This window comes from Candidozyma auris, chromosome 1 (genome assembly GCF_003013715.1).
Source record: "Candidozyma auris chromosome 1, complete sequence".
In the NCBI taxonomy this organism is placed as follows: domain Eukaryota; kingdom Fungi; phylum Ascomycota; class Pichiomycetes; order Serinales; family Metschnikowiaceae; genus Candidozyma; species Candidozyma auris.
In genome coordinates this window covers 1,397,211-1,419,970 of record NC_072812.1, presented here as the reverse complement: position 1 = coordinate 1,419,970, position 22,760 = coordinate 1,397,211, and the positions used below count along the sequence as shown (strand labels likewise).

General features: G+C 43.9%; 11 protein-coding genes and 1 non-coding gene across 12 annotated transcripts; 4 read left to right on the top strand and 8 right to left on the bottom strand. All coding sequences in view use genetic code 12, as the record gives it.

Moving 5' to 3' along the window:
* Positions 1-1,987: 1,987 nt before the first annotated feature.
* On the top strand, positions 1,988-3,310 carry BCY1 (cAMP-dependent protein kinase regulatory subunit BCY1; the record flags this gene model as incomplete). Its single annotated transcript, XM_029034886.2, has 1 exon — positions 1,988-3,310. The coding sequence occupies one exon, from the start codon at positions 1,988-1,990 to the stop codon at positions 3,308-3,310; it is 1,323 nt and encodes a 440-aa protein (XP_028890128.2).
* Positions 3,311-3,493: 183 nt separating this feature from the next.
* On the top strand, positions 3,494-3,925 carry ERG28 (Erg28p; the record flags this gene model as incomplete). Its single annotated transcript, XM_029034885.2, has 1 exon — positions 3,494-3,925. The coding sequence occupies one exon, from the start codon at positions 3,494-3,496 to the stop codon at positions 3,923-3,925; it is 432 nt and encodes a 143-aa protein (XP_028890127.2).
* A 390-nt stretch (positions 3,926-4,315) lies between these two features.
* YMC1 (organic acid transporter) lies at positions 4,316-5,215 on the top strand (the record flags this gene model as incomplete). The annotated part of the gene is made up of 1 exon (XM_029034884.2): positions 4,316-5,215. One exon carries the CDS (start codon positions 4,316-4,318, stop codon positions 5,213-5,215), a length of 900 nt encoding a protein of 299 aa, XP_028890126.2.
* A 60-nt stretch (positions 5,216-5,275) lies between these two features.
* Positions 5,276-6,484, bottom strand: CJI96_0000653 (uncharacterized protein; the record flags this gene model as incomplete). The annotated part of the gene is made up of 1 exon (XM_029034883.2): positions 5,276-6,484. The coding sequence occupies one exon, from the start codon at positions 6,482-6,484 to the stop codon at positions 5,276-5,278; it is 1,209 nt and encodes a 402-aa protein (XP_028890125.2).
* A 557-nt stretch (positions 6,485-7,041) lies between these two features.
* Positions 7,042-8,748, bottom strand: SPO1 (putative carboxylic ester hydrolase; the record flags this gene model as incomplete). The annotated part of the gene is made up of 1 exon (XM_029034882.2): positions 7,042-8,748. The coding sequence occupies one exon, from the start codon at positions 8,746-8,748 to the stop codon at positions 7,042-7,044; it is 1,707 nt and encodes a 568-aa protein (XP_028890124.2).
* A 467-nt stretch (positions 8,749-9,215) lies between these two features.
* On the bottom strand, positions 9,216-12,371 carry CEF3 (translation elongation factor EF-3; the record flags this gene model as incomplete). Its single annotated transcript, XM_029034881.2, has 1 exon — positions 9,216-12,371. The coding sequence occupies one exon, from the start codon at positions 12,369-12,371 to the stop codon at positions 9,216-9,218; it is 3,156 nt and encodes a 1,051-aa protein (XP_028890123.1).
* Positions 12,372-14,328: 1,957 nt separating this feature from the next.
* On the top strand, positions 14,329-14,399 carry CJI96_0000650. The gene has a single exon. It is a non-coding gene; the product is annotated as a tRNA-Gln (tRNA).
* A 294-nt stretch (positions 14,400-14,693) lies between these two features.
* CJI96_0000649 (uncharacterized protein) lies at positions 14,694-15,290 on the bottom strand (the record flags this gene model as incomplete). The annotated part of the gene is made up of 1 exon (XM_029034880.1): positions 14,694-15,290. One exon carries the CDS (start codon positions 15,288-15,290, stop codon positions 14,694-14,696), a length of 597 nt encoding a protein of 198 aa, XP_028890122.1.
* Positions 15,291-17,521: 2,231 nt separating this feature from the next.
* CJI96_0000648 (mitochondrial 54S ribosomal protein bL19m) lies at positions 17,522-18,005 on the bottom strand (the record flags this gene model as incomplete). Its single annotated transcript, XM_029034877.1, has 2 exons — positions 17,522-17,934; positions 17,987-18,005. 2 exons carry the CDS (start codon positions 18,003-18,005, stop codon positions 17,522-17,524), a joined length of 432 nt encoding a protein of 143 aa, XP_028890119.1.
* Positions 18,006-18,279: 274 nt separating this feature from the next.
* Positions 18,280-19,089, bottom strand: BUD23 (18S rRNA (guanine1575-N7)-methyltransferase; the record flags this gene model as incomplete). Its single annotated transcript, XM_029034876.2, has 1 exon — positions 18,280-19,089. One exon carries the CDS (start codon positions 19,087-19,089, stop codon positions 18,280-18,282), a length of 810 nt encoding a protein of 269 aa, XP_028890118.2.
* A 156-nt stretch (positions 19,090-19,245) lies between these two features.
* Positions 19,246-21,039, bottom strand: ARE2 (sterol acyltransferase; the record flags this gene model as incomplete). Its single annotated transcript, XM_029034875.2, has 1 exon — positions 19,246-21,039. One exon carries the CDS (start codon positions 21,037-21,039, stop codon positions 19,246-19,248), a length of 1,794 nt encoding a protein of 597 aa, XP_028890117.2.
* Positions 21,040-21,824: 785 nt separating this feature from the next.
* On the bottom strand, positions 21,825-22,514 carry CJI96_0000645 (putative metalloprotease; the record flags this gene model as incomplete). The annotated part of the gene is made up of 1 exon (XM_029034874.2): positions 21,825-22,514. The coding sequence occupies one exon, from the start codon at positions 22,512-22,514 to the stop codon at positions 21,825-21,827; it is 690 nt and encodes a 229-aa protein (XP_028890116.2).
* Positions 22,515-22,760: the final 246 nt, after the last annotated feature.

The window sequence follows — 22,760 nt, the reverse complement described above, 5'->3', positions numbered from 1 at the left end:
AGTGCACTCCCGCCTCTCTGGTTGACGTGGCACCAACACTTGTGAAGGTGGAACATGATAAGCAAAATGACAGCTAATACTTTTACAAGAGGGTGTCGGTGGCAAATTGTCCTGAACTTTGTGAGCCACGGCATGATTAGGCATCTTGCAAACAGCCGAAAACGTTTGTCGCCTCTTCTTTAACCGACACTTGTTCACAATTTGCAACCGCACAAAGTTGTCAGAGCGAAAAAAAAAGTGGACACCAGGCAAGGAAATCTTCACAGCATGTTTCTCGTGAGATTTTTGGAGAGAATGAGGGGCGCTGAAAATGAGTTTTTTTTTTTTCTCATTTTTTGTTTTTGGGTTGTTGCAAATTAAAACTCCTTTTGTAGGGTCTTGTGCTTTGTCGGCTTCGGTCGCCTAGTAGTTTGAAGAGGCTTTTTAGCCGTATCTAATACGGCGTTGCAGACTGCGTCTATCAGCCAAATGGCTGCAAACTGAGGTTCAGGAAAGAGTGGACAAATTACATGCGTTTGCACGCAGCCAGAGTGAATCCTGATTCTACTACTCTCAACGGGACTGAGAACCATTGGCATCTCGGACACCGAACAATACGAAAAAGGCTTGCATAAGTTGAGAAGAAACAGGGAGCAAGGCCAGAAACCTCCAAACCTGAAGCCAATCCTGTCAAGACTTCCAATGAGAGGTCCAAAAGGTCAAAGTACAAGTTAAGGTGGACATTTCCATAAATAAAGCCGTATTTCATTCCACATTTTGAACTCATGGCGAAATAAACGAACCTAAATTTTAATAGTATGTCCCAGGTGACAGTTGATGTGTTCGTAGTGGGTGCAAACCGTACACTCCTTTCTCGTCATCATTTCCCCAATGAATAAATGCATATGTCAATTTTCTGATCAAGAGGCAAATTCCTTGATGATGGTTCAAGTAAAGCTGTTGCTATGTATCTAACTATTAGCAGTTGACATAGTTTTTGGTGAACTCATTGTACAAGGATGTTTCACTCACACATCTTTTGTTAAACCCAATTGATCTCATTCGAGTTCACTTTTTATGCCTTTATGGTTTTGCTTCTTCTGCGAATATGACGACCAACTCTATAGAACCCCGCCGCCATTCATTGGAGTATGTCTATACATCCTTGAGTGCATACCACGAGTACATTACAAAGAGGCTCTTTTAGGTACATACTAAAAAAATCGGCTATTAGAAAGGTCAAAAGAGGCTTGAACCATTCCATGATAAATTGGCGGCACCCGGAAGTATCCCGCAAATATGAAAGTGAAGCCATAACACTAGAGTTAGGAATTGACATACTTAACTAGTTACTTTCACAAAGTGGTCCAAGGCAGGGGGTTCTGAAAACCCTCTTCATAAGAGGAGCACCCCTAGAGAGAGAAGTCTTAACCCAAAGAGCTTCATAACGTCTTCAATTGATGTCCTCTGTCTCTCTCTCCAATCAGTCTTCTAGCCCTACTGAGAGGCTTCCTGCCTCTTCTGTCCTGAGGCTTACCATCGCACCTGCCCAACATGGTCATTCGTCATGCACTTACACGTGTTGGAAGAGGACATTCATCGGCATCAATTGCACCTCCTTAATTGCATTTTTGTTTTTGAATCCATCTATTTATGTCTTCTGTATTCCGGCTAGTCAACCTTCGTGTCCTGCATATATACAATCATACCCTACGTCAGCTGCTTCATTCCCCCCAAGTACTGACACCCGTGCCTCTCGCGTTGTGCGACCCTCCCTCTATCGTTTTGAAACTGACTCTGGCAACTACTTTTAGATATTTGATTCCCCTTACTGAAAGGTCATCAGCTCACCAGAATTGCCATTGACTGTTTATTAGATCTTTAAATAAACTTGGCCGAAGCTGACATTTCACTTGTTGCTCGACCCTCGCCCTTACATACTTTGGTGATATCAAATTCCCTTTTCTTGCCCATCTATCTCCCCCACTCGATATCAATTTAATTTGCAATGGCTCCGTTCGCTACAGAGGAGTTGGAGCAGTTGCAGAAGGAACTCATCGCCAAAAACCCGACTGACGTTTTGCAATTCTGTGCTAATTTCTTTAATTCGAAGTTGGCCTTGCAGAGAAATCATTTATGGCAAGTTGAAGCTAAGGCTAAGGCTGCGGGCATTGAGCTCTTTCCTCATCTTGAAGCCGGCGCCATCGACTCGAATGGTCAAGGTACCATCCCATGTGCCCGTCAGCCATCTTTTAAATCCCCATTTGGTGACAATGACCCCCACTCGGATCACACAAGCTCGCACGACTTTTCGGAACGTAAAGAAGACAGTGCTGGTTTGTTCAAAGGAGGGTTCGGCGTGGGTAAGCAGACTCACAACCCTCCAGCTCAGGACCTTGATCCAAATGACCCAGCTGTTGCTGCCCCTGCTGAACCTACAGTAAAGAAGAATAATAAACTCCCCTTAGCCTTCAACGCCAACAGAAGAACCTCTGTCTCAGCCGAAGCGATGAATCCTGACAAGTTTAAGAGTGACTCGTGGAAGCCACCTGTAAACGATCTCACAGAGGAACAAAGACAGGAATTGGCCAAGACTTTATCTCTGAACTTTTTGTTTCAACAATTGGACAAGAAAGCAAAGGCTACGGTAGTGGCTGCTTTGCAAAAGAAACAATACACTCAGGGTGATGAAATAATTACCCAGGGTGACGTTGGTGATTACTTCTACATAATCGAGTCCGGTACCGTCGATTTTTATGTGAATGGCACCAAGGTCAACACATCCAGTGACGGCTCCTCATTTGGTGAGCTTGCTCTCATGTACAATTCACCTAGAGCCGCTACTGCTGTAGCTGCCTCCGATGTGACTTGTTGGGCATTAGACAGGGCCACTTTCCGTCGTATCTTGTTGGAAGGAACATTCAACCGAAGAATCATGTACGAGGATTTCTTGAAGGATGTCACCGTATTGAGGGGCTTGACTCACCAGGAAAGATCGAAGCTTGCTGATGCGTTGAGTACAGAAATATACCATGCTGGCGACAACATCGTCACCGAAGGGGAGACTGGGGACAAGTTTTATCTCATCGAGAGCGGCACTTGCGAGATTTCCAAGGAAGCTGAAGGTGTCATTGGTACTATTGGCAAGGGTAACTACTTTGGAGAAGTCGCATTATTAAACGATTTGCCCAGACAAGCCACGGTTAAGGCGTTGGATAACGTGATTGTTGCAACTTTGGACAAATCAGGCTTCACAAGGTTGCTAGGCCCAGCACTTGATTTGTTGAGAGAAAAAGATCCAACAGCAGCATCCACGCACCAATCCTCTTAGTACGAAAATCCTTTCCCCATTATCGAAGGTATATATTAGCTTGATTATACGAGACACGCACAGGAACTTATCCAATGTCTGTTTTCGTACAGTGTAGTCGCGAAGTGTAGATCAAACGGCCCACGTATTCTAACCATTCAAAGTACTACTACCACTACTTCAGCATTCCACATCCTTTTGCCGATGTTGTCCCTTACCTCACTCCTTCCTCCATCAACACCTAGGGGTGGTCTTCTTCCCCATTGGCTCTTGTTCATCTCGGTTGTCTCTGTCTTCAACTCAGCGCAGAACTACTTGATCAGAGACTTGAGTCTTACTAGAAAGATGTACTCTGCTGCGTCTGCTAATGAAGTCACTCATCTAAGCGCTAGAACTTTTGGCACCTGGACGTTTTTGACCTCCATCGTCAGATTCTACGGTGCCTACAACATTGTCGGCAACAAAGACATGTACAACCTTTGCATTTGGACCTTCGTTGTGGCAGGTGGACATTTTGTCTCTGAATGGCTTGTGTTCAAGAACTGCAAGCTTGACAAAGGTTTGGCTGGTCCATTGATAGTAGCATCTTCCAGTTTGATCTGGATGTTCACCCAAAGAGACTTCTACCTCAACTGAATATCAACATCTTAAAGCAATAAATAGATCTCAATAATAGATCACGTTTCCCGAACCTAGACTACTTATCGGTAACCATAGCTCAATCGCCGTTTGTGCCTGTTTTTTGGGCTCGCTTACTACGGAAACCTCCTCAATGGGTGCGCAATAGCGGTATCCAGTCTCCGATCAGGTTGGAGTCATTCCGAGTCATAAACAGTAAAAAGGAACGTTTCCCTCGATCTTTCCTACGGCACCTCGAGAATCAGACTCTCAACGATTTATAAGAGTCAGAAAGACCAAGGTTGAGGCTTTCATCTGTTTTTTCCTGAAGTGCATCGCATATTTTAATCGTGGGTGCTTTTTTTCACATACTCATCGCCCGTGCCAGAGATCTAAAACTACATCAAAATGACAATCGAGCTTGAAGAACCTCCATTAACACAGGATAACTTGCAAGTATACAAGGACCTCTTTGGTGGTACCGTCGGTGGAATTGCGCAAGTTCTTGTGGGCCAGCCCTTTGATACGGTGAAGGTGAGATTGCAATCAGCGCCAGATGGAATATACAGTGGAGCTGGGGACGTTATAAAGAAGCTTTTGGCTAATGAGGGCCCAAAAGGCTTTTACAAGGGTACTTTGACACCTTTGGTTGGTGTCGGGGCTTGCGTTTCTGTGCAATTTTCAGTGAATGAGTTCATGAAGAGATACTACGATAATAAGTTACATGGACAATCCTTGTCACTTTTGCAGTTTTTCAATTGTGGTGCTGTTGCAGGTTTTGCTAACGGTTTTTTGGCTGGTCCCATTGAACATATTCGTATTAGATTGCAAACACAGACAGGTAGCGTCAAGCAGTTCAATGGTCCTATAGATTGTATGAAAAAGCTCACTCAGCTGACAGGTATTCAGGGTTTGTTCAAAGGTTTGGTTCCTACTTTGGCCAGAGAATCAATTGGCTTGGGTATATACTTTGCAACGTACGAGGCATTGATCGCCAGAGAGTTGAAGATGAAGACGTTTGCCACCAGATCCGACATTCCTGCTTGGAAACTCTGTATGTACGGTGGGTTGTCAGGTTATGCCTTGTGGCTGGCCATTTACCCTGTCGACGTATTGAAGTCTAAGTTGCAAACAGACTCTTTATCAAAGCCATCGTACAGTGGATCTGTCAGTGTTGCCAAGGACATCATTAAAAAAGGTGGTATCAAAGGTTTCTATAAGGGATTCCTTCCCACCATATTGAGGGCAGCTCCTGCCAATGGTGCCACATTTGCTGCGTTTGAGGTCACCATGAGATTGATCAACTAACGTTGCGTGTGCAAATATTCCTTGTAATATACATATATATATAAGTAGCTCCATGCATTGCTATTGTCTATCAAAAAAGGCACCCCTTTTCCTTAGTTGTAAATCGCTCGTATCATATTGGCTGAATTCGCTTTCTTCGGGGCTAACCGTTTCCGCGTTGATGAATTCAGCATATTCTTTGGGATCCACGACCTTGATGAATTCCATGTAGTCAAAACTGTACTCTCCATTGAGCTCATACCAGTCAGATCCTAGGAGTTCAGCTCTTTCTAAGCCGAGATCCTCGGCTATCTCTTCGATTTCACCTTCCTCTGATACTCCACCATTTTGCTTCCTTCTTCTCATTCTGGTGTTGAAGAGTTTATCGGTGCGAAGGTGTAAGCCCGGAATCATGTCGATGATATAAAGTAGAACCAAACTCATGACGAAGGAATAGACTGCGGTGACTACACAGCCCAAGATCTGGTATGTTATCTGAATCCAGTTCCCAACAACCCAACCACCAGATGATTCAAATGATTTATCAGCGAATATACCCACAAGGAGTGTACCCACAATACCACAAACACCATGCACTGCGAAGATATCTAGAGCATCATCGATCTCCATGTAGTATTTGAGTCTAGTTGAGTAGTTGCCAATAAAACCACCGATTACTCCAAATACAATGCTCTTCCAGAAGGATGTGTGCGAAGAGATGTACCCACCAGCCGGAGTAAAAACAACAAGTCCACATACTACGCCTGAAGTGAAAGATACCATTGAGATCTTCCTTAAGCTGGTGGTAGTGGGATCATTCGACTGGGTGCACAGACCATCATGGTCTAATTCTCGTAGTTCTATACCCTCGTATTCCGGTTCCTCGAGCGGGATCGCTGAGGTGTAGTAGTCTATGAGCGTCCATACTATGCCAGCAGAGCAGGCGCTGAGCCATGTGTTGACGACTATGTAAAATGTTGTCGCCGAAAGCTTGTAATCGCATCCAGATATGAAGCCACACCAGCCCATGAGAAGAATGCACATTCCTATGACCATGAAACTATTGCTTGAACTTCTATACTCAGAAACTATCTTGGGATTTCTGGGACCCAAAATGTATGAATATGCCAATGCAGTAAACCCACTTACAACATGAATACATGTTCCGCCTGCAAAATCCATCACTGGAAGTTTGTCAAGTTGTGTGGAGAGCCAACCGTTTTGATTCCAATACCAGTATGTTACCGGGTTGTAGACAATCACTGACCAACAGAAAACAAAAAGAATCATTGGAATGATTCGCCCTCTTTCTGCTGTACAGCCTGGAAACGTAATCACAGTGCAGACAATTTTGAGAAGACCATTGAACAAAAAATGCATTACCGACAAAATGTCTCCTCTAGGAGTGACATATATCCGTTGGTCGGGGTCTCGAAGCTGGCGCAACACTGCGAACCCTAGGTTTCCGATAAAGCGATTCGATGCCGAGGAGTAGCAAAGTGAGTATCCCCATATGAACCAATCTATAAATATGGCCGCCAGAAGAAATATGGGTATCAGAAGAATGGTGAAGGATGACCTCCTCTGTATAAGTCCAGCATAGAATATCGACATTCCAAGGACCATACACAGAAGGAGGTATGTGCAGAAAAGCATAAATAAACTGTCGATAGCCATGGGTATCTCTAAAGAGCTCCCTGAAGCTTCGGCCAGCATGGTGATGAAGGAATCTTGCTTGGATGCGATATGTCAAGATAAGCTGTATCTGCAAGAATGTGCACATTTTTTTCTGTTCCTTCACCTCGTCCAAATTGTGCACAAGGCTGTTGCAGCCGGGCAAGATGGAATCAATGTTCTCGATAACAGTACTTGTTGAAGCAACTGTCACATACTTCTGGAAGTGTCTTGCTTGCACGTTTCATCAAAGCACACCATAAACACTCTTTATAGCTGAGATCCATCCTGTTGACTGCAAGCTCGCAGCCATTATCGAACATGCCCTGCACTTCGTCTGGGGAGTAGACGCTTTTGAAGGTAGAAGTATTAGCCTCAAACACAATGTCATGATTTGCTTGGTAAATTGTCAATGGCGGTGTATAATTGTTGTAGACTTTGAAGTTATCCAGTAAATTTCCTTTAAAAGCAGGAAAGTCTTCGATTTCACAGCCTAAAAAGGCTGGCTTCTGCGAAATCAAAGAATACTGGGCTGCACTAGGTACCACAGGAAAGATTCTTCTCAATATGCCGTTGGGGTCCTTAAATAGTGGGATATGTAGTTCAGACTGATTTGCATGATACCTTTGAGCTGAAGATCTCAAAGACAAGCCGCTTGGTCTGTTATCGATTTCCGACCCCATATCGAAAGCCAATATCGCATCCACTTTTCGGCCAGGAACCAAATAGGGACTGAAAGGGATGTTTTGGCCATCCTCACCACCATCCGCCAAAAACAAGCTCGTTGAATTTTCAACTGACCTGCCTCTTTCACCGCTTTGCACTCCCCGAAATGGATTCGGTGAATATATAGCAAACTCAGAGAACTCCGCCGCGTTCCTTGTTGGCAGCGTTGAGAAACCAAAGATGCGGAGTATTTGAGTGACGTACAGCGAAGACTCGTGATGAATTTTCGGTATGAAATCGTAGACGTATTGGAAGACAGTATTGAAGAGCCCAGATGATGTTGCTGCTAGGAATGCAACTGTGTCGTAACCTGATGTGCAAATGGAGGCATTCAAGGACAGACTGAGGTGGAGTGAGGTGCCGTTCCACAAGTCACTTCCTAAAAATTTAGTACTCACGAAAGAATTCAAGAAGCTGTCCCACGAGCCAAATTCGAAAGGTGAGATCTCGATGATGTGAGAGTCGACACTTCTTACAGTCTCATTCGGAATCAATTCGACCGATGTGATAATAGGAAACGGTTGAGAGTAGTTTTGAAACGAGAGCTGCTTTGATGCTGACGATATTGTAAATCCTGTGGACCTAAACTTTGCAGGCAAGACTTTTCTTGCAAGTGTCCTTGCCCAGTAATCTATCAATGAAAGTCTGTATCCGGAGTCTTTTTTGGCTTTTGCTTCAAGGGAGATGTCTTTGTAGAAACCAATAATAGACTTGATACCAGAGTCTCCTTCATCATCTCCGATTGAGAAGATAGACTTGACAATGGAGGTAATTACACTGCTCAACTTAGATTCGGAGACTTCGGCATTCATGGACGTCTTGTCCTTCTGAAACAAATGTTCCCGCAAATTTCCAAGTTCCATGTTGGGCACTCCTTCTAGAATCGGCGTTTGAAGGTCTAGTTTGAGATCCTCCAAAATGCTGTACAACTGCATTCCGTCATTAAGAAAGAAACTGATCACAATCCACAGCCCTCCTGATATTCCTGCTAAATATGTTGAGCTCTGTAGTAAGCCCCCCAATTCACCGTCGGCTCCAGGACTTCGAGCATCATAGGCACCAAGGACGCCAGCTCCGCTTAGCATTGATCTGAATCCACCGCCCGAAATAGCAATTCCAATAGTCGGTGTTCGGGCAAAAGCCGTGTCATTCATGATCCTACGGGTTAGGCTTCGAAAGTGTGACTCTATACTCGCATGACGATTGTCGATGTAGTCCTTTTCCAAAGTAGAAAGTTTCCGTGGTTAGTTACATTAAGTGAGTTTGAATCTTCTACTTGACGTACCCCATCTGCTTTTCTGATAAGCTCATTGTGAGGACACAAGGTTAAAAAGGGAGAGTAGGTTCCAGGACGCGGAAGACATTCTATAGGTTTGCTTCCCGAAATCACATTTGCAGCCTCTCGAAAGCTATCAGGAAGAACAAAAGCACTCGACAATGCAAAGCAGTGGAGGCCCAATGTCCAAGGAACAATCATTGGTTGCAAAATTTTGTATTGTGCGCACGAAGTAGGACTACAAGTTTATTTCAGCCATCTATAATATTAACATATAGAAATAAATTAATACTAATTCTCAAACATGTGTATAGTAATGTAGAATAGAAAGTTGACGAGCTAAACTTAGAACTCCTCGTCAGAAGAGACGTAAGCGTCACCCAACTCCTTCTTCTTCTTCATTCTCTCCTTCTTCTTCTTTCTCAACTCGGCAGAAGACAACTTCTTCTTCTTCTTACCACCGGAAATCTTGTTACCCATGGCATCGAACTTTTCCTCCTCGTCGTCGTCCTTCTTCTCGAGTCTTGGACCAGAACCCTGACCTTGGACCCAGTTGTGACCAGATGGAGTCATTCTACCGTCCAAGACAGCCCAGACTTCTTCAGTCAAGTCCTTGGTGAACTCGGCAGAGTGAGTGATGATAACAACACCACCCTCGAAAGCCTTCAAGGCCTTAGACAAAGCACCCAAAGAGTCACGGTCCAAATAGTTGGTTGGCTCATCCAAAACGATCAAGTGAGGTCTCTGCCAAGTACAAGCAGCCAAGACCAACTTGACCTTCTGACCACCAGACAAACCTCTGATTCTAGAGTGAGAAACCAATTCAGCATCCAAACCCAACATGGTACAGTGCTCTTCAATTTCCTTTCTAGTCAATGGTCTGAATTGACCAGAAGCCAAGGCTTCCTTCATGTCAACTTCAGCAACCAACTTAGAGTGGGTCTCGATCAACTCACCTCTTGGCAACCAAGTGTTGTCGACAGACATCATAGGAACCCATCTCTCGTTCTTCATGCCGACGTTCTCACCCAAAAGCCAAGAAACCTCATACTCATAGGTGTTCTTGAACTTTCTTCTAGAGTGGACACCAGCAACTCTTCTTGGAGTACCCTCGATCTTGAAAATCTTGTTCATGGCGTTCTCATCCTCTTCATTAATCTGTCTGTTGGCTCTGTCCATGGTCTCTCTGTCCTCACCAGTCTGGAATCTCCACTGAATGTACTCAGAAGGAGTCTTGTCCAAGTGGTTATCAATGTGAGCGAAGGCATGCTGTTTGATGTAGGCGATACGACAGTTCTCGTGCACGTAAACCTCACCGGTGGTTGGCAACAATTCACCGGTCAAGACGTTAATCAAAGTGGATTTACCGGCACCGTTAGGACCAATGACAGCAATTCTGGAGGACAAAGAACACTGGAAGTTGATGTCCTGAATCTGTGGCTTGGAGGTACCTGGGTACTGGAAAGACATGTTGCTGACCTTGACAATGGCCTTCTGTTTGGTTTTAACACCCTCCAAGAAACCTGGCTCTGGGAACTTGAACTCAATGTCAGAGGCTCCCAACTCGTAGTAGGATTGAGCAGATGGACACTTCTTGACAAACTCAGACAAGTTACCCTTGTATTTTCTCAACTTGAAACCTTCGTAGTGGATGATGTACTCAACAACGTTGTCCAAGAAACCAGAGTCGTGAGAAACAATGATGGAAGTGATACCACATGTCTTCAAGTAGTTGACCAACCAAGCGACATTAACAGTGTCCAAGTGGTTGGTTGGCTCATCCAACAACAAGATGTCGGCGTTCTTCAAGACAGCTCTGGCCAAAGCCAACTTCATCTTCCAACCACCGGAAAGAGAAGAGATTGGCATCTTGATCATCTCATCAGAGAAACCAAATTCAGTCAACTTGGCCTCGACAGCGTCCTTGGTCAAACCAACCATACCGTCAGCAATGACAAAGTCGACAACGGAGGTCTCAGCATGAGTACCGTCAATGTCATGCTCGACGTAGACAGTTCTACATTCTTCTTGAGATGGGAAACCCTCGACCTGACCGTTGGCGATAGCTCTCATCAAGGTGGACTTACCAGCACCGTTAGGACCACACAAACCGTATCTTCTGTTTCTCTTCAATCTGAACTGAGTCTTGTTCAACAAGATCTTAGCACCGTAAGCCAAAGAGAACTCACAGTTACAAAGGTCCTCACCTTCGTCCTCTTCGTCCTCGAAAGATGGGGGAGCTGGAATGTTGTCGATAGCTCTCTTTCTGAACTCCTCGATAGCCTCCTTGGCCTCCTTCTCGTGCATGAAAATAGTGGCGAAAGGCAAGAGGTTGTGCAACCAGGAGTCTGGCTGAATGTCTCTCTCATCGATCAAGTCACCGGCAATGGCGGCGATGTAGTTCAAGGCGATGTCGAATCTGGAAGACAACTTCTGGTCCTTGATCAAGTTCTTAAAAACATCCAAGGTGACTGGGATGTCACCGGCAGTAGAGACCTCAGGAATGACGTCGTCAGCACCAACGTTACCAACTCTTCTCAAGGTGTTCAAAGCTCTCTGGGTAACACCACGGGCTTCAGGGTCGGCCATGGTGGAGTAGTTAGCCTTAAGAGATGGCAACAACTTGCTCATGAAAGGAGCAACAACCTGAGGGTCATCAACCAACTTACACATGTTGTCAACAATAACGGCAGCCTTACGCTTGATGGCAGTGTCACGCTCGGCCAAACCTCTAGACAACAATGGGGTCATGATGGACAAAGTGGCCATGGTGACCTCAGACACGAAAGTGGTGGCACCCAAAAGGTGGACGGTCTCTGGCACCTCGGTTGGCTTAGCAATACACTCGATCAACTTAGGAATAAATTTCTCAATATCCTTGTTGTCGATGGTCTCGGTGGACTTGGTCATGGTGGCAGTGGCAGCCTCCTTGACCTCCTTCTTGGTGTCCCACATGGCCTCAGACAAGACTGGGATCAACTCAGGCATTCTCAAGGCAATCTGGGCCTTAGCAGTGTCAACCAACTGGGAAATGGCAGCCAAAATAGCCACCTTTTCAGTCCACTTGTTGGTGTTGCTCAAGTTGTCCAACAAAGCTGGCAAAAGAGCCTTGATAGCAGTTGGGGTGATAGCCTTCGCAAGAGTCAACAAAGCGCTGGAAGCGTTGTTGGCAACTTCCTTACTCTTGTCACCGGTTCTGACAGCAACGTCAGATGCCAAAGAGACAACATATGGCTCAACAGAAGGGTTCATGCCGTTTGGAGAGGCAATGTGCTCGAAAGCCTTCAAAGCGGCATTGACGACACCAAGATCCTTCTTGTTGTTGATCTGAGCCTTCAAGTCCTTGAAGAATTCCTCAGGCACGTCGTGCTCAATGATAGAACCATTCAAGAATGACGAAACGTTAGCAGCGGCCTCATCCTTATTGTCAGCAACTTGCAATTTGCTCAACAACTCGGAAAGGACCTCAGTCGAATATTTAGATTCACTGGCGGCAGACATTCTTTCCAATGCTTGAATAAGAGAAAAAAAAAGAAGAAGAGGTAGGCGAAGATTTTTTTTTTTATATGTCGCACTGGCACAGGCTAGTGAGAGCCAAAAGAAAGCAAAAAAATTGCACATAAAAATGAGAAGGTAGGAAAATTTTTCATACATAAAAAAAAAATGAATTGTGTGCAGGGTAAAACCGTTTCTTTTGCCACTTAGCTTTACACCATACGTCGTCAAATGACCGATTGAAATTATGGAAGGTGGCAAGACTGACATATTGTATTTGAGCTATATAATTGCTGCATTTCTTTTATTTCCCAGTTTGTTTTGAACCTTTCTTTCGATTGGGTTTTCCTTTCAAAAGCAGAGGGTGTACGGATGTCATCTTTCTCATATGAGGCTGTCTCATCTCATGGGCAGTTACCCGGTCAAAACGTGTCTTATAAGCTAATCCTTTGATTGATACAAAAGCGCGTGTGTTAATCACTGGAAAGAATTAATTCCCATGATCGAAGTTCAATAGATTCTAGTTTACTGTTTCCAAATCTGATTTCAATTCACAACGCTTAAATTTTTTTTTCGTCTACTTGGCTTCAAATTCCCTCTATGGACCAGATTGACGCTCTTCGCACCCAATCAATAAACGCCCCTGTTGTGCATCTCAGGTAAGTCCACGATGATCGAATTAAGTTGAACATCCTTTTGCTTTCAGTCACCCATTTGCTTTTTAAACAGTAATCTGATTAAAGTAAACAGATATATATCAGTATAGATGAGAAACCTTCGATCAGCTTCACTTATTTGAGACACTATCCCTACAAAGGTGTAAGAGTTTCTGGTCCTCGGTGATTGGTATTCGAGGTACCTTTTTCTTTTTTATGTAAATTCCATGCATTAATGGATTCAGTGAAGGCACATCGTATCAGATAGGAATCATCAGTTCGTCGTCTTCGGGTACACGTACTTTGTTGATAATTTATGCAGCTAGGAATGTTTTTTTTTAAAGACTTCATGTATTAGAGGAACTGACGGATACATTGATTGAGGGTCGCTAAGGTCAAGATATTAAACACATCTCTTCCTCAGCTTTAAAGCTACACAAATTTATATAGTAAAACCCCCCTTCAAATCTGCGTAAGCTCCGGGCGTCCACATAGCATGCTACGTAGACCAGCTCCGCACCCAACCCACTGGGGGGCCAAAGAGCCAACCAGAAACTTACCCAGGAAGCCAGCGCTTCTGTCATCGTCCCATAGGAGCCGTACGACCAAGAGCCTGATCTAACTCGCAAGTCAGAAGAGGCTCAAGTGGGAGATGTTCGGAGCGGGTATCTTTGTACCGGCTGTGATATGTCGCTTTGACGACTTTGACGAACCGATTTAATCGGCGTAAATTGTGGAAAGATGTGTCAGCCGGAGCCAACATTTCTTCCAAGTTCATTGGGCGAGGAAACTTAGTTTTCGCCACCAATATTTGGAGCTCTCGCAAGAGTTGTAAAGGTGTTTTTGGATTTGATCAGATCGTGTAGGCTCACAACAGAGGCGACATGTCAACGGTTCGCTGTGATTCTTGTCATCATGAACCGGGACATAAGACCCGAAATTGAATAGGTGTAATGCAGTGAAGTCATTTCGCTTTAGCCATTCTTCCTTATAGAGTGTTTTTTTTTTTTTTTTTTATAGACGTCATGTATTAGAGGAGCGTTAGGATTTCAGTGTTGCCACTTCCATTCTAACTCGAAAACTATATTATTATAGAAAACAAAACCCCTAATATCCTCAACTAGTGTCAATCCATTACCGTGCTGTGCGAATGGTCCCCTCTAGAGTGCCTTCCAAAAGACATCCCATCGTTTAATAACGCGGGCTGGAGGGCTTATAAGCTCATTAAAATTTAGTTCAATAGAGCAGATTGTTCATTTTAATATCCACCATATATACCTGCACTTATTCTGTTCTGAATATACGAAGGTTGTATAGTGTAGTGGCATCACTTGAGATTCTGATTCTCACAACCTGGGTTCGATCCCCAGTGCGACCTTACTTTTTACCGATACTTTTTACCGATTTGTGAAAAAAAAAAAAAAAATTGACCTAATTCATTCTCCTTGTGGATGTATGGTGTGTAATATTGTACTCATATAGACTTGTACATCAAAGTAGCCAAATAGTTAGGTCGTTGATTCGTTAGATACTATAGAGTCTGGTGCTATCATCGTAAATCTAGACCATTTTGGGGTACCCCAGACCATTCGTAGCAAGATCACAGTAGCCTCGCGTCTTGTGGATTCTTTCCTGTTATGCTGACAATGCTCTCAAAAATTGTTCATACCCTCTATTGGGAGAGGTCTGCTCTTGGGACTCCCCCTGGGTTCTGAGCATTAGTGGATACTTCGAGAAGTTTCAGCAAATCTTGGGCTTCGCTCCGCGGAACAATTTCCTCTACAACCTGATCCTGGCCACGCGCAGCTTGAACACCGGCCCCAATTTTCCCAGTGTTCTTGTTGTTGCTAGGCTTACCATCAACAACAAGACCCTCGTCGTTGCCCACTACTGGCCCTTCATTGACCAGCCCTCCCTTAGGGGCCTCCACAACAACATTTTCTTCTTTGCTTGCCAAGGCGGCCTTGTCCTCCGCTGCGTCTTCCACCTTTGAGGAGTCTACGAGTTTTCCAACATCCCCATTCTTTTCGCTCTGCATTTCCAGCGGGTGCACCAACTCGTAAATTGGATCCTCACCTCCCTTGAGCTCTTGGGAAATCATGTACATGCAAAGGCCAAAAAGAAATAGCATGACAAGATACCCTGTTAATTTCCTCGAATTTGTCAAGAAAAATTGCTGAGGCATCTTCTCGTAGGCCGACGATCGTTTGGAATGTGGTTTCATATAGTATGGCCGAGGAAGCCCGTTGTTTTTGTATGAACCCTGCATTATCTGTATAACTGTATGCTTGTGATTGTGTGAAAGTAAATGCCTAGAAGGTGAGATTTAATGAATGATGAATGTTTATCGATCGCTCTGGAAAGAGGAAGTAGGTTTGTCAACCATGATCAAAGGCGCGACAGATACTCCAGTCTCTAGGCATAGCAGCACTAACGATGTGTGTGCAGGAGGCAATATTTGCTGTAAGATAATATTTGAGCAGAACAGTCGATCAGAGGACGGTGATGATCGAGATTTTGTCAGTATTGTCAAGCTTGAGTAGTAGATGTCTTTTTTCTTTTTTTTAATCTCCAACATCACATTCTCTATTCTTGTAATTTACTCGGGGATTATATCGCTTCCCCAGGTCCAGTGAGATGCGCCCTAAGAAGCAGGACTCTGCCTTTGTTCACTCCCATGTATCTCTTCTACGAAGGACCCTAGCTTCGCCTCGGCCACCGAAGCAGCCCACGATAAAGAAACCCAGAGATTGTAATTCATGTTTATTTCGTGAGCTTCCACATTCTCCAACCTTCAGTCATTTGACTCTTTTTTACATGTGTGCACGTTCCTTGTCTTGCTCTTCCTTTTTTTAGTCCCTTAAAATTTAGGTCACAATTGGCATGGAATTTTGCAACCATTGTGCGAATATCACACCCGGGTGCAAAGATACGAACTACTATTACCGCATTATAAAGTTCACAGCAAAATGTTAAGACCAAAACTTATGTTTCTATTATACTCTGTGTGTATCGTAGCCACACCTCCGGCTTGTTTCCTAAGCTGCATCAATGAATTGGCCCACCACTGCCCTCGAGCGCACTCGGATCTCCAGTGCCTCTGCCAACACAAGGACTCCCTAGTCAGCTGCCTTGTCGATATCTGCCCTCTTGGAAATCTTGACAGCGCAAGAGACCACTTCCTCGGCACATGCTTGGAGCACAACTGTCCTCATTACCCTGCAAGGTACGTCATAATCTCTGATGTGACCTTCAGTACCCACGGTGGCAACGAAGCCTCCAACAAAGGAGCAGTTTCTCCTGAAGGTGCTCGTGGAAAACGACTCAAACCATTGACAAGGTTCTTGATGAAACAGGGAATGCCTTCTGGAAGTCCCCATGACGGAAGTGTGGTCCATCGCAGGGGAGATGGGGATTCGGGCTGACTTCTCGAAACAGAGGGGCAAAGAGCACCTTTGGGGTTTATTAATTGTTCGGCTTGATATTAGCCGTAAATCTCCTCATCTAATTATCTTTATAGGTGTTGGTCTCATCTCCTACAATATTGGCTCTTTGAGTTCACTCTTGAGCCCGACCTAGTTCGCCTTCCAAAGATTATACTGACGTTCATCAACCATCACCTTGACGATTCTGTCTCTCGGAATACTCACGAGACCAACTTCCCTTCGTTTGATGCTTGTAGTCTTGATTTTGTCCCGAGAGTTTTCGTACAGATTCGTCAATAAGAGATTGCCAAAGGGATCAACGACTGTGAGGACACCATCAACAACTCTATCATCAACCATCTTGATTCTCATGGCCGAGCCAATATACTTCTGGATAGGAAGGTCCATTGGGAGGAGGGTTGGAAAATTCCTGTGATAATGGTTACCCGCACTAGTGATGAATATAAATGTGCCCTCGATGTCGCACAATTTTTTGTTTCCTCAACATCAAATCGCCTATCCGTCCTCCGAAATAAGTCAGCGTGATCTTTAACCACGTCGATTGGAGCTAGTAGACGGCAAAAGCGTAGAGAGATTAGCACGTTGCTGGGCGCCTGGCGTTGACACCTACATGGAGCGTTGGGAATCAGTTGTGGCTACAGACTATTCAGAGCGCTATCTTTTTTTTTCTTCTGCTCCCGTAAACTACTTCCGATGGATTCCCATAAAGAGTTGAAAACTTTGTTCAAAGAATATGAACTGTACTTTCCGGAGTGTAGTCTCCACTTATACAAAGATATCCAGATCGAAGGCTATGATTTATATGCCAAAGCGTTGAAAAGAAAAAACCGGTCGCACATTAGCATCAAGACCAAAGAAGGTGTCTACTTCAAAGTGGCGGTCTGCGTTGCTGGATGGCACGAGCTTGGTAAATCTCAATTCTATCCTACGTTTGAAGCACTCATAGATACCTTATCCCCAGGCTTCCGCCATGACTTTGCTTCAAAGCTATCCAAGAAGCTCGAGGATCTAAACTAAATTTTCTATATACAATTGAAATAATGAGGTGAGCTAATTAGCTTTTAATTTTGAGGTTGACCTCCAAATCTCCGACGTCAAGTCTGTTATTTCTGATGTAGAACTGCTTGTGTCTTGATGGGTAAGATTTAGGTCTCGAGACGACCTCGATATTCTTGATGTTGGGGCTGAACAATGGAACTCTCATCTCGACACCGATTCTGGTCATCTTGTTCCTAATATGAAGATTAGTTCCAACGTTGTAGTTACCTCTCTTGATGCCGATTAACTGACCAAGCACAGTGTTTCTATCTTTGTAGGTAACCTTGATTACATCACCAGCTCTCAAACCTCCAGGAGCCACCAAAGCTGATCTTTTTCCTGTAGGATCGTACTTTTCAAGGAGCTGTTTATGCAAAAATTTGATGGCATTTTCACCATTCCTTTTTTTGGGAAGGGGCTGGTAAACAGCTGTGGTTAGTATTCGAGTAATAAAAATAAATAGATGCTTTGGCACACATACTTTCTTTGGCACGACTCATTGGAGCAGCAATAGAGTAAGCTCGCCTGGCTAGAGACAACGCATAAAGCCTCAACCCATGTATTCCGTCTTGAAGCATCTGCCTTTAGTTGAGCAATGGTTGAAGTTTCAATTTTTCTACTAGTCGTACGCGGCTATGCAGTACACACAACGAGGTAAAGAGATGCAAAAAATTTCCATCCTAATGCAGGCTTATTTGATGATGGGAGGATCAATCTTTTCTAAAAATCTTGTGAAGATAGATGCTAGATACTAGGTATACATGGAGGGGGCTTTCAGAACCGAGGACGTCTCTTTCTCGCCGTGAATTTCGAGTCATGCGCAACGGTACGTCCTCTTCTTCTCATTAATTCCTTCTTCCTATTGATGTATTCTTTTCTAGACTCTAGACTCTTCTTCATCTTGCTGCTGAGCTTCTTGGTCTTGTCGTCGGCTTCCATTTGGGCTCCTGCTAAGTTCAATGCTCTTTCGGACTGACCGGCAGAAAGAACAAGGTAAAACTTTTTGTTTCTCTTGGACTCTGGATCATCAATAACCAACCCTCCGGCAAAACCTGCGACTTTAGCAGCTTCAAGGATGTTCTGTGTCTGGGTGTCGTTCATAGGGTAGAATTGCGCAACGAACTTCCCTCCTCTCACCATCGATGCAAATAACGTATTGAAAAATCGTAAAAGTCTCTTTTTTGGGTCAACGCCGGCTGTATCAGCATTACATAACCATTGAATGACTGAAATAGAAATTACAGCGTCAAAAGTTTCTGCCCTAAATGGAATTCCATTCCCTAGGTCAGCCAAAAAAAGGTCGCCCTCAACATCCCTATCTAGAGCAGAAGCCAACATACTAGGCGATATATCCATGCCAATCCAGTTGTAACCTTCCTCTGTAAGAATCTCACCTGAAAGCCCAGACCCACATCCTAGATCTAGGATGAAGTGTGGTCTTTGTGGATCGAGATTTAGAAGCTCAAGGGCCCTTAGAGTCATCTTAGCTTGAATGTGCTGTACACGAGAGGAAGACGTGTACTTATATGATTCAGTATCATTATAAAATACCTCAGGTGGGGCGATCTCTTCAGGTCTGGACATGAGGGTAGGGAGTTGGCGTTGGAGAGATGAGTATACAGTGATATCAACAAATTCTTTCAAGCCTTGCGCACATCATACAGGCTACACATTTTTTGCAACCAAAACGGGGTAGACATTGCAAGTTTCAATTTTTCAATTCATAAGCCGTAAAATAATCTAGAATATCAAGTATAGTGTACATATTATGGCTGGTCCAGAAGTAAAACCAATCCAGCATATAGCATTTCCGAGTACCTTCTTATCCCTCAAATAGTTGGTTCTGCTAATCATTACCAACGGAATCTGACTCATTTGGAATAGCCACAAATAACCTCTTAATCGTTGAAAAATCGCATACATAACCAACTCATGGATGAAGCTGGATATAACGAAAGTGACTAAATTTGCCTGTGACTTATTCAACCTGAAAGCACTAATGGACGAGTGATAGACATGTCTAAGCAAGAAGCGATGGACAGGCTTGTTCCATAATCTGGCGTACTCGAACCAGTCCACACATGACCACCAAGGTCCGTAAAAATCACGATCGCCGTAGTAGCTAAGCTCACCAATTGCATTTAATATTGCATCCCAAATCAAGTAGAATACTAAAAGATACTCAACCATGAAAGGTGGGATCATGTCCACAACAAAAAGCACGTAAGCAGCAGTATAATCAATGGAATTGAGATTATTGCTGCGTAACTCAATTGATCTCATTACAAGAGGGTATATGGCATACTCGGCGACGAAAAGCATGATGGAGATTATCCCAAAAATCGCAATGACTTTTTCCAACAAGAAGCTTTTACGAATGCGCTGAGTTCTTGGAAACACAAGCTCATACACAACAGTCGGAAACATGGTAAAAGTGAAGAAGTTTTTGAAAGTGATGTTTTGAGGGAACTTGATCAGCTCGTCAGCCTGTAATTTGTGCAAGCTCCGTTTCAATGTCTGAGGGTCTACCTCATCTTCCTTTCCAATTGCAACAGACTGATGAAGTAACTCAAAACGACAGAATGCAATGCTCTCGGCGAGAAGTTTTCTTAATTTATCCTCCTCGAATTTATCAGGAATCTTGCATTCTTTATTGTTCAACCTCGTCAAGTACTGCTCAGAAAACTGTAATTCCAACAAAATTTGCCAGAGGTATCCATTGTAGAATGCGTAAGAGTGCATCTTCATGAGAAGCACGAACATATGAAGCACAAGAAAGACTCTTCCAATCCACTGGAAGTCAAAAAATAAGAGGTAGCCAATCCAGAAGATGAAAAAGCCAAGTTCATAAACAGACATAATAATCCAGCCTGCACCCGTCCAAGTAATATGTCCATTTAGACACAAGTTTTGGACAAAGTAAGCAAAGAAGATGCTCAAATACATGAGTGCATCGGTGAAAGCAATCTTAGGAAGACCAGCAACAAAAATCTTGAACACTGGAGCTTTGTAGATAAAAAGACCATCCTCGAGGATTGCATGAAGGGCATCCTTCAAGATGAAAAAAGCAGTGGCGAGCCAGAATAGGATAAAGAAGCCGTAGAACTGAGAATCCTTGACTTGCGGGGAATCTAAAATGGTATACTGAGTAGAGTCGGCGCTTAGATCTGCGAAGCTAGACTTGAAAATGTTACCCTTCCTCTTATTTCTTTCCAATCGCTGGTGATATACTGAGTTGAGCGTCAGGAAGATGCTCTCTATCTGCTTATGGTCCAAGGACCGCAATTTGTCATCGGAAACTACTTTTCTTGGTTCGACTTTCCTTCGTCTCAAATCACTTGCCTCTTTGGATTCATCAAGCTGTCTAATCTCGTCAAGATGCACCTTCTCTTCAGCAAGGCCAGTAACCTCAGTACTGGAAGGCAGGCTTGATAGGTCGGAGTTATAAAAATCTGAGGACAAAGGCATTCTGGGATTCTCTGCCCGATTGGAGATCTTCTCCAAGTTGTCTTCTGTTTCAGACCGCTTCACCATGGTCGTTTTTTGCCTAATTTATAAATATTGAAAGAAGTACAAATTGCCCATCGGATGATGTTGGAGTGGTAAGTTCCACTTGCCGTAGCACAAGCATTCTGCAGGCCCTGGCCTTGCTCAAGGTGTCCTACATCGGCGCATAGCAAGTATTGGAGCATTTGCATAAAGCGTCGGGAATTACGGGGAGCGAAACGGTTATTCGGTCGGAATAGTCATCATACACGAGATCACGAACTACGCGGATTTTTGGAATCATCATGTCTCATATGCTGCTGGTGGCTGCACTGGGTGAAGTGTCACCTTCTATGCGCGATTCCACTACATCATACGGTTCCGAAGATTCCGAATTACCGGGTGGCGAAGAATTGGTTCAAAGCCAACTAGGGGCATCATTCATTTTTTGTGGGCGTTTGATTCATACCTCATTAAAGCTCCCCATGATGCCGTTATTGGGTGGTGAAAGATTGACGTGAGACGCAGTTTCCGAATTGCTAATGGAGTTTGCAGCCTCCAGCTTGGCACCCTTCACGACTTCAAACATCGTAATGGATTGACTGTTTTCAGCATGGTATCTGTATAAACAAGTTGGGCAGAAGTAGAGATATCACAATACTACTGGTACACGCAATCTTCGGAACTTGAGCAGTGCCAGACACTGTTTGAAATGAAGTTCGAGTCGAGAGATCAAACCAGGATGATAGTAGTCTTGAGCACAATTGTTAAATGATCTAATCTAAAAGAGCAGTTTCATAGAGCGCTGTTAGAGCACTGAAAACTATTTACAATTAACGATACACCCTTTCAAATGGTCTTGTATCGTTAAAACAGGATTGCCAAACTGTATTCACAACTTCTTCGGCGACTTTCTCATCCTTGCAATTTGGATTGGCTGCCACTGAGATAATTGCTCTTCGCTTGATGCAATCTTGAAACTTTCCTGAAAATCCGCTTAGTCCTGTCTTCATCAACTCTTTTGTCATACGGCATTCACCACTTAGCATCGATGCTCGAATCTCAGTACATGCATGGTGTTTCAAATTCGTGAGATCAACATTGAATTTGAGATGATCATAGGCATGAACAAGCTCGTGAGTCAAGATATCTTCTAATTGATATTTATCCTGGATCCAGTTTGAACACAACAAAATACCATACTTGGGATGAAAACCGCCGCCTTTTAAATCGTCACATTTATTGCAGATGATGTTACTTGTGCTCAAGTTTCCACCGACCTTGTTAACGTGATCCATCATGAACCTCACACTAGGCGAGTACCGAAGCATCCAGTCTCTGTTTTCTTCACACAGACCACAATTTCTGTTCATATGCTTTTCTCTGTAGTCATGTTCAAGCTGAGCTCTCTCTTGGTCAGACATTCCCAAACCTGTTCTATACAGCAAAGAACGTCTCCACCATTCAAAGCCACTGAGTTTCTCGGGCGGAGACGTCTTCAACGCAGATTGTTCTTCCACCATGCTAAAGAATAGTGTCTTCCAGGTGTAAGAACCTATGCAGGCATTTTTCACCGCCTTGATGTGTGGGGGCGGGCGAACCTTTGCTTGCAACAAATTCAAAGAAAATGTGACATGATAACTATGAATTTCTTAGAATTTAAGGCTGAGCTGCAGACGTGATACTAGTGGAGGATATCTTCATTAAGGATCTATCACATACTTCAATGTGGCAGATATGTCCTTATGCGAAGAGGTGTATATCTGCCG